The 15,912-nt window shown below is 55.8% G+C and overlaps 2 protein-coding genes across 5 annotated transcripts; one reads left to right on the top strand and one right to left on the bottom strand.

Moving 5' to 3' along the window:
* Positions 1 to 7,756: 7,756 nt before the first annotated feature.
* On the top strand, positions 7,757 to 9,447 carry LOC310921023 (death domain-containing protein CRADD-like). Its single transcript, XM_083881104.1, has 2 exons — positions 7,757 to 7,818; positions 8,313 to 9,447. The coding sequence occupies exon 2, from the start codon at positions 8,349 to 8,351 to the stop codon at positions 8,985 to 8,987; it is 639 nt and encodes a 212-aa protein (XP_083737230.1). The 5' UTR covers positions 7,757 to 7,818; positions 8,313 to 8,348; the 3' UTR covers positions 8,988 to 9,447.
* Positions 9,422 to 15,716, bottom strand: CSAD (cysteine sulfinic acid decarboxylase). 4 transcript variants are annotated; one of them, XM_083881102.1, is made up of 15 exons: positions 15,428 to 15,716; positions 14,914 to 15,107; positions 14,008 to 14,134; positions 13,498 to 13,588; positions 12,996 to 13,102; positions 12,777 to 12,892; positions 12,481 to 12,560; positions 12,350 to 12,404; positions 11,298 to 11,414; positions 11,160 to 11,224; positions 10,966 to 11,047; positions 10,673 to 10,872; positions 10,554 to 10,605; positions 9,846 to 9,935; positions 9,422 to 9,741 (listed from the first exon to the last, which is right to left on the bottom strand). In XM_083881102.1, the coding sequence occupies exons 2-15, from the start codon at positions 15,055 to 15,057 to the stop codon at positions 9,568 to 9,570; spliced, it is 1,500 nt and encodes a 499-aa protein (XP_083737228.1). In that variant the 5' UTR covers positions 15,058 to 15,107; positions 15,428 to 15,716; the 3' UTR covers positions 9,422 to 9,567. The 4 variants fall into 4 exon arrangements, with proteins under 4 accessions (XP_083737228.1, XP_083737227.1, XP_083737226.1 ...); XM_083881101.1 differs by having other exon boundaries at positions 14,914 to 15,101; positions 15,428 to 15,714; XM_083881100.1 differs by having other exon boundaries at positions 14,914 to 15,079; positions 15,428 to 15,708.
* Between the last annotated feature and the right edge of the window lie 196 nt (positions 15,717 to 15,912).

Below are 15,912 nucleotides of genomic sequence, written 5' to 3'. Positions count from 1 at the left end.
TTCGTTCTTTTACTATGCTGCTTCTACTCTAACCCTGTCCATCAAAAGTCTGCACCCTGCCCACTCTCCGCCCAGGCTCACTGCTCTGCCGGACAAATGCCACATACTCTCCGTCCAGGCTGCTCTCCGGACCGACAGCACCGCCCAGAAATGGAAATGAGATCCCACGAGGCATTGCTTCTGAAAACAAACACTGAAGCCAGTTGGTATCCCAGACTACGAGCCAAGCCAAAACAGAGCAATGGAAGACCAGGTATGGGCACAGCCTGAAGTCACTACAGCTCGGCTGAATTTTGCAGTGAGCTGTCTCGACATAACTTAGGAAACTTTAGAATGGGGGGGACGCCCCCGAGGACTAGGCAAGGTGGAGTTTTCTGGCACTATCCCCCTCGGGGAGGAGGGAAGGCTCCCCACTTTGCTCCTTTGTAGCAAAGTGTGCATTCCTCCCCTGCAGCGGTGCCGGTGCCGCTCGGCTGAAGCCAGCAGAGGCGGAGCCACCCTCGAGAATCCCTTTCTAAAGAGCTGAAACAATGAAGGCGTTCAAAATGAGAAAAATTGTCTCCTGCCCATTTTTAACAGAGAGCACAGCAATCTGACAGCACAGGCTGTAAAGGAAAGAGGACTGCCCCTTGATGAATGTGGTCCAAATACCAGTTTCTAAGCGTAAGCGGATAGCTCCGGACAAGGTTGTTGTCCTGGCAGAGTTTTCTGTGTGAGATGTAAAAAAAGTAAAGTGAGGAATACACTAGAAAGTTAAGTGAGAAGCAAAGTAAGAAACACAGTGAAAAGCAAGACAAAAGAAGAAATGAGAAGAACAGAGGAAATTGAAGAGAAGGAAGACAAAGAGGACACACAGGAGACAAAGAAAAAAGACTAAACCACACCAAAGAGAGACAGGAGCCAAAAAGAGTGGGAGACACCTTTATTAAGGTTTATTCAACATTATTGAATGACTTTTTTTATTTACACTTCAGGAAAATATGTGGAAACAACAATTTATACAAACACAAGGATGTAATGCAAAACATTATCTGTGTATATTGAATTTGCTTTTCTTCTGTAAAGAAATTTATACAGTTCCTAACTGGAAGGCAATACACATACAAATGCAATCCATATACACACCGGTTAAAGTACAATTTACATACAGAATGGTGGCAAATACAAATACAGACTAATACAGGGCAATACAGACCAAATACATATCAACACAATATATCCGTCTATCTCTGAAAAATTTATTACATTTTGTTTTATTGTTACATCACAGGAAACCCAAAATAAAACAAATAATGCAGAAAACATGTGGGACAGAATAAGGACCTTTTTCACCTTTGTTAAATCCTGTTCACTTGTGTTCACTCTTGTTTACCAAAAAGCACTGGGAGAGATTCAGCTGCAGGTCAGATGGCTGGTGGTGACCCCATGTGTGAGATGGTGATTGCCTGGCGAGACGCGTGGAGGAGATGGTTGAGTGAACGGACGCAAGAATGGTGACACCACTCTGGCAGGCAGCCAACAGTTTTAAGTAATTAAAAATTGTTAGAATTATGCAATGAGGCTGGAGGTTCATGAGTGGGATCACAGAATTCTGGGATCATGGAATTGCAGGATTGAGGTTTGGGGGGTGCTCCGTGCACCCCCCAAATCCCTGAGCCCCTTCTGATGTTCCAGGGGTGTGTTTCCTGTCCCCCAAAAATTGAAAAGGGTTGCAATTATGCAAAAAGGCCAGAGAATTGTGAGCAGAATTGTGAGATCAGGATTTCTGTGTGCTCCTCCTGCAACACCCCCCTCCCTGGAGTGTCTGGGAGTGCCAGTGTGTGAGTAGAGCACTCCCGTGCTGCTCCCCTTTTCCCACAGGTGCCCTGTGCTGGCACTGGCTCTGGCCTTCCTGGGAGAACCGAAAAACTCCCTGGGGCCACACTTGGATCACTGGGGGTGACCCCAAGTCTTTGCAGTGGGAAGAAGCTGTCATTACCCCCTGGGGGTGACACTATTTGGGAGGTCCCTAAATCTGTGTGGTGGAACGAGGCTGCTCGGGGACTTTTTATTGATGATGTCAGCAGATCCATGCACTCCAATTCCAGGGTCCCCATTCTCATCCTGGTGTCCCTGTCCCCATCCTGCTGTCCCCATCCTGGTGTCCTCAACCCCATCACAGTGTCCCCACAGGCTCATTCTGTTGTTCCCATCCCCATCACAGTGTCCCCATCCTGGTTTCCCTGTCCCCATCACAGTGTCCCCATTGCCATACTGCTGTCCTGTCATGGTTTGACACTGGCCAAATGCCAGGCACCCATGAAAGTTGTTCGCTTACCCTCTTTTGCTACAGTTGGGCAGAAGAGAGGGGGGAAAAAAGAATTAATGAAGGGTTTGTGAGTTGAGATAAGGACTGGGAGAAAAAACACTCTAAGGGCAAAACAGGCTCAAAATTAAAGGCATAAAGTAAATTTATTATTAATAGAGTCAGAGGGGACAAGGAGGAGTAAAATAAGCCTTTAAAATACCTCCGCCCCCCCCGCCCCCCCCCCGCCCCTTCCTCCTTCTTAACAGTGCAGGGAGACAGGGCATAGGGGTTTTGGTCAGTTCGTCACTCAAGATCTTTTTTTCGCTCTGGAAGAGAAGTCTTTTTTCTGCTATTCTATGTGGTCCCTCCCATGGGGAAACAGTCTTCCCAAAACTGTTGTGGCATGGGTCACTGGTCCACAGGGTTCAGTCCTCTAAAGAAAGGCTGCTCTTGTTTGGAAGCAGGGGCTCTCTCTGTCTCTGGAAGCAGGGATCCTCTCTCTCTATTCAGTTCTCCCATTGGATCACAGCTTTCTCTGGCATCCACCCACTCCAGTGTGGGATTTTCCCACGGGCTGCGAGTGGATCTCTGCATCCCCTGTGGACTTCATGCATTACTGGGGGACAGTTTGTTTCACCATAGTCTGCAGAGGAATCTTGGCTCCAGCACCTGGAGCATTTCCTCTCCCTCTTTTTCCACAGACTTTAGTGTTGCCATGTTGTTTTCCCTCACATGTCCTCACTTCCTCCTCTTCTTTGATTAGAAGAAAAACTGCTGCTTGTAGGTACCATTATCAACAAGTTCCACCAATTCAAAGATTCTCGCAGGATCCCGCAGTGCTAAGTTGATTTTGTCTAGGTTCCGCGTAGGGGAATTGCTCGTCATGCTTCCGCTGTCGGCCAGGCAGCCCCATCGGCACAGCACGGGCAGTGGCTGCCGCGGGGCGGGCGCTATTAACGCCTCTCCTCATATGCAGGGTGTTGGGAAGCGGAAGCTGCCGCCACCGTCCCTGCCCTTTTCACCCGGGGCGCCGCTGGCTCGGGGCAGCCAGGCAGGCAAGGCTCGCCGTGGGCCCCGCCGAGACCGGGCCAGCAGCAGCGCATCGCTGCGCGCTGTCCCAAGAGGGCCCCAGCGGCGGCGTTTTGCCACCTCTGGAAAAAACCTGCACAAGCACCGTTTTGATTTTCTTCTTAAATATGTTATCATAGAGGTGTTACCAGCCTCTCCAATTGGGGCAGCAGCATGTCCATCTTCAGAGCCATCAGAGGTCGGCTCTATTGGACGTGGTGGAAGCTTCTAGCAGCTTCTCACAGAAGCCACTCCTTGTGCCCCCGCTACCAAAAACCAGACTGTGCCAAACTAACACATTCCCATCCTTGTGCCCCAACCCTGGTGTCCTTGTCCCCATCCTACCTCCCCATCCTCATCCTGGTGTCCTCATCACGGGTGTTCCTATCCCCATCCATGTGTCCCACCCCCATCCAGGCATCCTGATCCCCATCCAGGTGTCCCTGTCCCCATGCCCACCCTGTTTCCCCCTCACACCACATGCTCCCTGCGGTGCCTCCAGAGCTGGTCAGGGTTCCAGAAAGTGTCCCCACACTCGGGGCACAGATGGGGCTGCTCTCGCCCATGGGTACGGCAGTGTCACCACAGGTTGGAGCTGACCCTGAAGCTCTTCCTGCACTCCCCACATCCGTACGGCTGCTCCCCGGTGTGTGTCCGCCAGTGCTGGACCAGTGCTGAGCTCTCCTCAAAGCGCTTCCCACAGTCCCGGCATCCAAAGGGCTTCTCCCTGGTGTGGATGCGCTGGTGTGTGGCCAGGTTGGAATTCTGGCTGAAGCCCTTCAGGCACTGCAGGTGAATGGTCACTCCCCAGTGCGGGTGATGTGGTGCCGTGCCAAGTCCGAGCTCCGGTTGAAGCCCTTTCCACACTCCCTGCAGATAGTGGAGTGCAGGCCAGCCCCCTCTGGCCCCAGCAGCCCCTTCAGGGGGCTTGGTCCCCCCACAGGGAACCTGGGGGGCTTCTGGTGTGGCCAAGCCGGGCTGGGATGGGCTGTGGGAGAAGGGGGTGGGAACCAGTGGGGAAGGGCAAGGACAGGGGCCTGGGGCCCCTTGACACCTGCCTCATCCCATCAGCACCTGCCCCAGTTCCTCTGTCCCTTCCCATCCCTACCTGCTCTGTCCCAATGACACCTGCCCTTTCCAACTGGCACCTGCTCCAGGCCCTCTGTCCCATCCTGGTCCCACTGGTACCTTCATCCTTCTGCTCATTTTCCATCCTCTTTTCCCCTTTTCCATTCCTTTTCCACACTGTCCATCCTATTTGTACCTTCTCTATCCCCACTGTCCTTTTCCCATCCTCTTTTCCACCTTCTCCAGGCCCTCTTCCCTTTTACCCATCCTCTCTTCCCCTTCCTTTTCCATCCTTATCTACTCCATCCCCTCTTCCCCTTCTCCACCCCTTCTGAGCTTTCTCCATTCCTTCTCCCCCTGCCCTATCTCTGCTGTCCTTTCCCCATCCCTTCTTCCCCTTCTCAAACCCTTTTCCATCTCTTCATCCTTTTCCCCCCTCCCCCATCCCTGTTGCCACTCCCCCCCTCCCCTTTTGAACCCCCATCCCTATCGTATTCCAAAGCTAGAGTTCAGTTCCCCTCCATTCCCACCGAGACAAGGGTCTGGGATTGGGGTGCAAGGGGAGGCTAAGGACTGGGACAGAAATGGAAGGTGGCACCACCCAGGGATGACCCCAAATTCCCTCTGGAAATCAGGGATGGAGTTGGGGTACCCAGAAATCCCCTTGCACCCCAAAATCAGGACACCATCATGCCATGGGCTTGGGGCAACCCTGCACCCCAATATTGGGACATCCTCATCATGTGAGATTGGGACATTCTACACCCCAAAATCATGGGACCCCATTCCACGGGATTGAGACATCCCTGCAGCCCAATATTGGGGCACTCCCATGCCATGAAATTAGAACCCTGCACCCCCAAATCAGGTGATATTGACCCTGAACTCCGGGATTGTGGTGCCACCATATCCTGGGATCATGGCACCCCCATACCCTGGGATAGGGGTACCCCATTCCATGTGAATGAGATATCCTTGTACCCCAACACTGGGATAGCCCCATTCCATGGGAATGAGACATCGCTGCACCCCAGGACTGGGGTACCCCTGAGCTGTGGGATCGGGGCACCATCTTACCCTGGAATTGGGGCAACCCCTACTCTGGGAAGGGGGCACCCCACACCATGGGAATAGGACAACCCCACATTCGTGGGATTCCCATATTCTGGGATTGCGGAACCCCCATACTCCAGGATAAGGGTACCCCATTCCATGGAACTAGGACACCCCCACATCCCTGGGGTACTCGCAGACCCTGGAATTGGTGTACTCCCATGCCATAGGAATGTGACACCCCCATATCCTGGGGCATGAGAAATGGGAATAATTTTGAACTGGGATACCCCATACAACAGCAACATGACATTCTCACATCTCTGTGTCCCTTCTTACCCTGGAATTGAGGTACCCCTATGTCATGGGAATGGGGTACCCTGGCATTCCTAGGAACTCCCTTACCTTGGGATGTGGTCACCTGCATACTCTGGGATCAGGGTACCTCCACACCATGGGACCACAGCTCCCCCCCACATCCCTGGGACACCCCTCAGGGCCCGGATCCCTCCCTCAGGTTTGAGGTCTCCCTGTACCGCGGGGGCAGGGTCGTCCTCCCCCCATTGCAGGTCCTCAGAGGACCCCCCCAAAAAAGCACCGCACCCCCACATTCCAGGGGGCCTCCTCAGAACCTCTTACCGTGGCCAGAGGCCTCTTGCGGGAGGTGGGGTGGTCTCACCTGTGGAGAGAGCCTCAAGCAGCAGGGCGTCCCGAGGATCCGGGGGTCACCTAGAGGGGAGGACTCCGCCGCGGGGGAGAGAGGGGGCAGGGACAGAACTGGGGTGACCCGAGGACACCTCAAGGTGGGAGGAGGGGTCGCTGCCGCCCCAAGGGAGGGACTCCGCCTGCCCCCAACCCCCTCCGTGCCCGTCCTGATGCTGGGGACACACACACAGAGTGACATAACGTCACCACCCTCGTCCCATCCCACAGCCCCTCCCATTCCCCCCATGGAGGAACCCCTAAATTTGGGGGAGGGTCGCTTCCTCTCGCCCCTCCGCCCGCAGCGCAGCCATCGCGGGGGGCTCTGGGAAGGGAAAGCGGAAAAAGAAAAGGACAAGAGGGGTGGGACGAGGGGGAGTTGCTCACTCCCAGTTTGGCCGGGGGATGTCCCCGGTGGTCACTCACCGCCGTTGGGGAGCACGGGGGGGGGGCTCAGGGGGATCGGACGAGGGCGGGCGGACGGAAGGGCTCCCGTCCAGCCGCCAGTGCCACAGCGCGCTGAGGGGGGAGGCCTCCGACTCCCCCCAGTCAGACCAGGGCGACCCCCTCCCCCAAACCCGCCCCCGGGAGGGAGCCCACCCACCCCAAAAAAAGAAGGAGGAACAATAGAGATCCTTCCATCATGGGTGGTGGTGGAATGGACTTGGGGGACTCGGAGGAGGGGGTGGCCAGGTCAGTCTGGTTTGGGGGGACACTGGAAGGGGCACTTTGGGGACGGTGCAGTTCGGAGGTGCTGGGGGCTTTGAGGGATACACGGGGATATGGGGGCTACTGAGGGATTAGGGGGATTGGGCAGTACTGGGCTGACTGCGGAGACTGGGGGATAATGGATTTCTGGGGGGACTGGGAGATTGGGGGATACTGGGTTGTCAGGGATAATGGAGAGAATGGGAACTGAGAATTCTGTGTGGACTGAGGGAACTAGGGGTTACTGGGGGGATTGAGAAATACTGGGGGGGACTGGGGAATTTGGGGCTCTGGGGAAACTGGGGAATTGGGTGGATACTAATGGGCCTGGCGGGTACTGGAGGATGCTGGAAGACTGGGGAGTGCGGGGAGATAGTGGAGGGACTGAGGAATTGCAGGGACTACTGAGAGGTTACTCAGGGTTACTGGGGGAATGGAGGGACTGGAGAGACTGGAGGATACTAGCGAACCGGACTATTGGGAGAACTTGAGGGACTGGGGCTACCAGGGGATTTGGAGTTGATGGGAGGGATTAGGGGTTACTGCGGGGACTGAGATTGGGGGCACTGGGGGTACTTGAAGTGGCTGAAGGATTGGGGAGGATCGAGAATTATTGGGGGATACTGGGGGCACTTGGGGCACTCGGGGCTGGGCACTGCCCCAAGACTCACTCCCCGCACTCCCGAGCGGCCCCCGGAGCTCCCGAACGACCCCCGGAGCAGTCGAACGACCCTCGGAGCCCGCCACGGACGGCCCCGGGCCCGCCCCACCAGGCGGAGCCGGGCCGCGGGCAGGACACGCCCCGTCCATTCAAACCAGGCCCCGCCCCGTTGCCATGGCACCCGCTGTGGCGGGAGCGGAGGCCACGCCCCCTGCCCAGGGCCCCGGGCCCGCGCCCCATCACGGAACCGCCGCGGCGGGAGCGGAGTGCGGTGAGAGCGCGGCGGGATCGGGGGGAGAACGGTGGGAATTCGGGCTAGGGGAGCATCGAGGGTACCGCGAGATCGTGGGGACCCGGAACAACGGGCACTAGCCACACGGCGGAGACATCGGGAGGAACATCAAGAGGAGCCAGGACAGCGTGGGGGCACTGGGGTGACACTGGGGGTCCCAGGCCCAGGGAACGATGCGGGGGCACTGGGGGGACCCAGCCTCAGGGTTGAGGGGGCACTGGGGTGACACTCGGGAGTCTCAGGCCCAGGGATGCTCTAGGGGAACACTAGGAGGGCATAGCCCCGGGGCCGGGTGGAGGCACCAGGGACAACCAGGAAAAGCCCTCGGGGTGGGCGATGACCCATCTACCCCCAGTTTGTGGGTGATCCCCTTCCACCCCCACCCCGAATTTTCGGGGCCCAGGAGTGGCCCTTTTTTCCCCCCACTTTTTGGGCTGTGCTCTGACCCCTCTCTCCCAACTTTTGTCTCCCAGGAGTGACCCCACTTCCCTGCGGGATTTTCTGCCCCGATGGCGAGGGACGAGCGAGTGACACTGCTGGAGGTGCACCAGGCGCTCCCGGATGAGCAGTTCCAGAGCCTGAAGTTCCTGCTGGAAGGGCAAGTTCCTGCCGGGCTTCTGCTCCCGGCATCGCGCCCCGAGTTGTGCCGGATCCTCCTTCAGCGCTTCCCGGGGAATTCCCTGCGTGTGACTGCTGGGATCCTGCGGCAGCTTGGCCGCCTCGACCTCATCCAGCGCTTCCAGCTGCCCCTGGAAGAGCAAATCCCAGAGGAAACTCCCTGCGAAGCTAACGGGGACACCCCCAAGGTGAGGGGGTACCCCATTTCAGGACATCATCCTGGTGGGATTCCAGCTGCACCCATGAATAACCGGCGCTTGACAGAGAAAGATTTGATGCAAGTCGCCCAGAGATTGGGAAAAGAGTGGCAGGAAGTAGGAATTCTGCATCTAGGGCTGGAGCGGAGCCGGCTGGAGCAGATCCAGGAGGAAAATCCCGGCAATCCTGTCCTGTGGAATTTCGAGATGCTGCGGGAATGGCAGCGGCGGGAGCGACATGAGGCCACAGTGTCTCAGCTCCAATCCTGCCTTGAGCATGCCCGGCTTGATCCCGGAATCCTCGATTTTCTCCGGAGCCTGCAGGGGAATTGAGGGTCCCCCAAACCCCATTTCAGGGGGAGAGAGGTGTGATATCAAATTAATGTAAAATTGGGACCATTACATGTTGTTTGATGCCATGAGTGTGGAATTTTGGGATCAAGCACCAAGAACTTCCATCTTAATTCCTGATTTAAAGATTCCAGGAGGAAGTGTAAGCTCTGCTCCACTTCCTCAGGGATGGAGGCAGCAGGTTTTGTGGTACCCTCCCAAGAGTTTTTTGGATGCTGACAGATCCCCTTCCATACAAATTCCAACCTCAGGAGCTTCAAGAAGTCTGGGGAATGTCAGGAGAGTCACAAGGCCGCTACATCCTGATCCCAGAATCCACAACCTCCTCTGGAGCTTCCAGGGGAATTGAGGGACCCCTTACACCCCAAACCCCATTTTGGGGGGTGGGGTTATATGAAATTATTATCAGATCAAGATCATTAAATGCTGTTTTATTCCATAAGTATGGAATTTTGGGGTCATTTCTGATTTTGGGATGTGGGAAGGAAAGCAAGGTTCTGCTCCTCTTCCTCAGGGATGGGGGGCAGGTTTTGGGGTTTTTCATAGGGGTTTTTGGGAGTGCTCATAGATCCCATCCCAGTTCCTGGATCTCATCCAGGAAGAAGTCCAGGTCCTGGCGAGTGACAGCAGGATTGGTGATAATCTGCCGGAAGAAGTTGACCCGGGATCCAAGGGGTTGGTATCCCACCATCATGGAGCCCTTCCGGATCATCTTTTCCTTGATGGCTGGGGCCACCTAGAGGGAAATGCCATTTTCAGAGGATTTTGTTTTTATTTTGGGGTGGTTTTTTTTGGATTTGGACTGCTTTTGTGGGGAGGAATTTGGAATTCTGGGCTCACCTTTCCCAGTTTGTCCCAGAATTCTGGGGAGCTTTCCTGCCCCTGCAGGCTGGGTGGGATGAACCAGAAGCAGAGGTTGATAAATTCTGGCTGCAGGAAGAGGAAGGAGATCATGGCCATTCACCCAACTCCCAGAATTTCATGAGAATTCAGACGTCCAGGAATTCAGCCATGTGTATTTAATTGTCTTGGATTGGAACCTGCAGGATTTAATCCTCCAGGATTTAAACCTCCCAAATGGAAACTTCCAGGATGATTTAAAATTCCAGGATTATTAAAATTTCTGAGATTTAAATTCCAGCATTTAAATCTCCAGGGTTTCAGCTTCTGGTGTTAATTCTCAGGGATTCAAACCTCTGGAGAATGATTTAAAACCTCCAGGATTTCAACCTCTGGGATTTCAACCCCTGGGATGATTTAAACATCTGGAATTCCAATCTCCAAGATTTCAGACTCTGGGATTTAAACCTCTAGGATTTGTCCTCAGGGATCTAAACCTCCAAGATTTAAACTTCTGGGACAATTTGAACTTCTGAGATTTCAGCCTCTAGGATTGAAAAATCTGGAATTCAGACCTTGGGGATTCAAATCTTTGGGATTAATCCCCTGAGAGTTAAACTTCCAGGATGATTTAGACCTGTGGCATTCCAACCTCCAGGACTCTTAGGAGTCCACATTCCCCATTCCACATTCCAGCATTATCCCTACCTCCATCACCAGCTGGAATCCCTCCCTCCTCTTCACCTGCTCCAGCAGATACCTGGGGGGAACAAAGAGGTAAAGCCCAGTTTGGGAGGGTGGAGAGTCCCCCCAATCCTGGGGCTCACCGAGTGGCAGCAAACGCCCGCTCCACACGCCATCCCAGCCCCCGGGTTCCCACGGCTTTCCAGAGGATCCAGAGCTTGAGGCCATCAGCACGGCGGCCGCACTGGGGGCTCTTGTCCCCTGTGTCCAGGGACACATCATAGAACTTGTCCTGCTGGAACAGGTACGAGGCCCCCACACCGTGGCAGCGCTGCAGGAGCCCCTGGGAGGATCACAGGGCACCAAAATTAATGAGGAGGCCTTGGGAGGTCCCAAAATTAATGAGGGGCAGGAATTCAGGATTGGGGGCACCTACAGAGCTGTCGCGGAGCAGAAATGCCGAGCACTGCAACCCCACCATCAACAGCTTGTGGGGGTTCCAGGTCACCGAGTCAGCTCTGGTGGTGGGGAACAGCAGAGTCTGAGGGGCCTTATGGGGAAAAGAGGATCCCCAAAACCCCAGAGGGGGAGGGGTGGGACCCTTTTTGGGGAGCAGGGGGAGGGACACACCTGTGGATGCCAGCAAGGAGGTGACGGAGTTGGGGAGACAGGAGGGCACTGCCCCCCCACGCTGCCTGCAGGGAAAGGGGGATCAGTGCCCACAGGGGGACTCTCAGGCCCCCCCAGCCAGGGACCCCCCGAACTCACATCCACATGCAGCCACAGCCCGTGGCGGGCACAGATGTCGGCAATGGCATCCAGCGGGTCAAAGGCGCCCAGGACAGTGGTGCCACTCGTGGCACACACAAAGAGGGGCTCTGAGCCCTGCGAGAGATTAGGGAGGGATCTGGGGGTGTTGGGGGGTGCAGGGGGGCATGGAAGGGGGTAGAAGGCAGGGGGAGCACAGGGAGTCGAAGGTGGCCAGGATGGTGGCACAAAGGGGCTCCATGCCCTGGGTGGGGGACATTTAGGGGACCTTTGGGAGAGGTTGGGGGGGAATCTGGGAGGGTTTGAGGGGGATTTGCAGGGGATCTGAGGGGGTTTGGGGAGGACTTGGGGAGGCTTGAGGGAGATTTGGAGGATAGGGGATAGAAGGATACAGGGGGTTGAAGGTGCCCAGGATGGTGGCACAAAGAAAGGCTCCAAGTCCTGAGGGAGCATTTGGGCAAGCTTTGGGGGTGATTTGGAGGGGATCTGGCGGGATTTTGGTTGATCTAGGAAGGTGTGGGGGGGATTTGGGAGATAGGGGACAGGGGGACACAGAGGGTCAAAGGTGGCCAGGATGGTGGCACAGAAAAAGAAAAGGCTTCAAGCCCTGTGTGGGTGTTAGGGGGGACTTTGAGGAGGCTCACAAGAATGTTGGTGGGATTGGAGGATACAGGGGGATATTGGGGGTGCAGGCAATGGGGTTTAGAGGACTTTGGAGAAGACAGGGGACTTCAAGGGGGACCAGGAGGCCTGGGGAGGACAGGGGACATTGGGTGCATTGGAGGGTTGAAGGGACAGTGGAGTGGGGGGCATTGGAGGAGATTCAGGTTATCTGGGGGGACATTGGGGAGATTTAGGGAGACATTGGAGGGACATGAGGGGTTTTGTGGACATGGGAAGGGCTTTGGGAACATTGGAGAGGCATTGGGGACTTAGGGACACATGGACTTTGAGGGAGTTTGGGGAACATTGATAAGACCATCAGGGATACTAGGGAGGCATTGGGGAGTTTGGGGGGCTTTGGAGATGTGGGAGCTGTAGCCTCTCCCAACCTCAGCTTTCACCCTCTGGATCTCCTTTTCCAGCTCTTCCGGAATCATTTTCCCCCTGAGAGAAAGGCACAGGGATGGAGACATGGAGGGACCTCCTGACCTGGGGCTCCCCGGGACCTCCCAGCACCTACCTCTCATCTGTCCGCACCAGGTGAACGTTGTCCGTGCCAATTCCCAGAAGAGCAGCTCCTTTTAGGATGGAATAATGGCTCTGGGCAGGAAAACAGGACCAAGATTGGGGGGGGCCCAGGAACCAGATTTTGGGTAGCCTTGGGGATCAGAGTTGAGGTGACCCCAGGGACCAGATTTGGGGTGACCTTGGTGGCCAAGTTTTGGGGTGACCCCATGGATCAGGTTTAGGGCAACCTCCAAAGATCAGCTTTGGGGTGACAGCAGGATCAGGTTTTGGGGAGACCCCCACTCCCACCTCCTGGGATGCAAACAGGCCCAGGCGAGGTAGGTCCCAATTCCCTCTGCTCCGGCTCTCCGGGAAGCGCCGGAATCGCGCCACATTCATAGCCAACATATTGGACATAGAGCCCCCTGCCGAGGGACAGGGACCTCTGTGTCACCCCCAGGGCACCATGGACAGGCTGCCAGCAGGAGAGGGGGGGCAGGAATAACCCTCAGGAAGGATCCAGGATACCAGGAGCAAAGATCCCGTCGCCGCTGCTCCACCCCACGAGCTCCCGGAGCTTGGCCAGGACTTGCTCCTCCATCAGCACCAGCACTGGGGCCACCTCGTATGTGTATCTAGAAGGGCCCAGCAGCAGTCGGAGGGTTCTCCTCCCCCTGAAACCTCAGAACCCCAAAAACCTTTCCCCCAAGCCTCAGCACCCCAAAACCCTCCCACTCAGCAGCCAAAACCCTCCCCCCAGAACCCCCCCTCCATCAGCACCAGCACTGGGGGCCAGATCAAGAGGGTCAGGGCAGGGTCTTGGAGGGTCCTCTCTCACTTGGGCCCCTCAACACCCCCAAAACCCTCCCTTCTAAACCTCAGCACCTCAAAATCCTCCTCTCAGCACCTCCCACTCCATCAGAACCAGGGGCTCCTCCCAGGTAGATCTGGGGGAGGGGTGGGGATCACAGCAGGTTTTTTGGAGTTCCCCCCACCCACCAGCACCCATTTGGGGGTGTCGGGGGCTCACGGGCTCGTGTTGAGGGTCTCAGTGAGGAACCGCCCGGCCAGGGCATGGTGGTCAAGCCCTGAGAAAAGCTGGTTGAAGAACCGGGGGTGACCTGGGGAGACACAGGGGGGACATGGAGGGACATGAGAGGATCAAGGGTGGGTTGGGAGGGAACAGAAGGCATATAGGGGGACTTGAGGGAGTTGGGGGGACATGGGGGGGATCAGGCAGTGGACATGGGGGGAAATGGAGGGTCAGGGGGGCAGTCAAAGGAGACATGGAAGATCAGGGGGAACGTGGAAAGGGAAATGGCAGGATAAAACGTTTGACACTGAGAGGCACATGCGGCCACACTGGGAACCATTGGGGCTGAACTGGGAACCACTGGGACTGATCAAGACCTGCTGGGCTAAAGTGGGAGGTGCCGTGCCAAACTGGGAGTTTGTGCAGGGCTAAACTGGGAGGCGCTGGGCCTGCCCTGGGGCTGTTCTCCTGTGTACTGGTGTGCACTGGTGTGTACTGGGAGCGCACCAGTGCGGACGCTGAGGCGCAGCACGTCCCGGCAGCGCTGCAGGAGCCGCTCCTGCCCCTCCCCATCGCTCCGCAGCTCCAGATCCATCAGCTCCCGCAGCTCCTGGGGCTCCTTCCACTCACACACCTGGGAATGCACCGGGAATGACTGGGAGGGACTGGGAATGGGATTGGAAAGCGCAGAGGGAATGGGCTGGGAATGGCATTGAGAATGGGATTGGGAATGAAACCAGGAACCAGAATGGGAATGGGACTGGCACTGGGACTTCAAACAGAATGAGGAATGGGAATGAGAATGGGGCTGGAAGTGGGATTGCAAATGGGACTGGAAATGAAAACAAGATTGGGAATGAGACTAGAAATGAGAATGGACTACAACTGGGACTTATTCTCGTTCCCAACCCTGGTCCAAGTATAAGATTGGAAATGGGATTGGGAATGGGAAGGGGAACAGGATTGGAAATGGGAATGGGACTGAGAATGGGATTGGGAATGGGACTGGGAATGGGACTGACTATTGGAAGAGGGCTGGAAGTGGGACTTGTATTATGAACAGAATTGGGAATGGGACTGAAATGGGGATTCAGAATGGGAATGGGACTGGGAAAGGAGCAATATGGTGACCCCCACCCCCTTCCATGTCTTGTTCCAGTCACATGCCTGGAAATGACTGGAATTAGGATTGGAAATGACTGGGAATGGGAATGAGAATGGGATTGGGACTGGGATGGGAATGACTGGGAATAAGACAGGCAACAGGGACTGGGGACCCCACCCTCTCCCAAGGGGTTCTTTCAGTCACACACCTGCAGGTACAGGAATGGGATTGGGATTGAGAATGGGACTGAGAATGGGATAGAGTGGGATTGTGGACCCCCACCCTCCTGAGTGCTCCGATGTCCCAACCTTCTGTGTCACATCTGTGCTCTTCTGCACACCCTCCTCCAGCAGGATCTGGAACACTTCCTGCAGGAATTCCTCCCCAGCGGCAATGTCCAGGCCAGGATCATCCAATGGGATGCTGTCCCCAACCCCAGAGGGCTCAGCCATGGCAAGAGAACACAGGGAGACCCTGAAATGCACCAAGAGGGACGCTGGGCCTGGAATTAGCAGAAGGTGACAGGATGGGGGATCCCAGGATGAGCTTCCCCTGGAAGGAGTTAATCCTGGGATAAAGTGATCCCAGGGCAAGGTTCTCCTGGGATAAGGTGATCCCAGGATGAGCTTCTCCCTGGAATTAGGTGTTCCTGGGATAAGATTCTCTCAGGATGAAATTCTCCTGGGATAAGGTGATTCCAGAATTTTGTTGTTCTGGAATGAGGTAATTCTGAGACAAGATGATCACAAAATTAGGTGTTCCCAGGATGGGTTTCTCAAGGGATCAAGCTCTCTGGACTCGGGTGCTCCCAACTCCTCTCACCTCTGCCAGCTGGAATTTTCCGGGATCAGGTGCTGCCAGGACCAGGTTCTCCTGGGATGAGATGATTCTGGGACCAGGTGATTCCAGAATTATGTGCTGCCAGGAACAGCTTTTCCTGGAATCAGGCTCTCCCGGGATCAGGCTCTCCCAGCTCCTCTCTCTCCCCTTCCCAGGATGGAATTTTCCTCTGGTCACGTTGCCAAGGGGCAAGGAGCAAAGTCCAGGACTCGGGAAGGAGCCCCGGAGGGTTCTGGGGACAGGAGGCAGGGTCAGGACTATGTCCTTGGATCTGCAGGAAGAGGGAAGAGTGGTGACCCCATATGTCCTCCCACTCCCAGTATCCCCATAACCCATTCCCAGTGTGGCTCCTACCCATTCCCAGGGCCCCCAAACTTATTCCCATTGTCCCTCCTGTCCCCAGTGTATCCCCCCCTGCCATCTCTAGTGTAGCCCCATCATTCCCACTGTGTCCCTCCACAAGTGTT

Source organism: Zosterops lateralis, assembly GCF_965231275.1.
Source record: "Zosterops lateralis genome assembly, chromosome: 32".
Classification (NCBI taxonomy): Eukaryota; Metazoa; Chordata; class Aves; order Passeriformes; family Zosteropidae; genus Zosterops; species Zosterops lateralis.
This window is presented reverse-complemented; position numbering and strand designations above follow the sequence as displayed.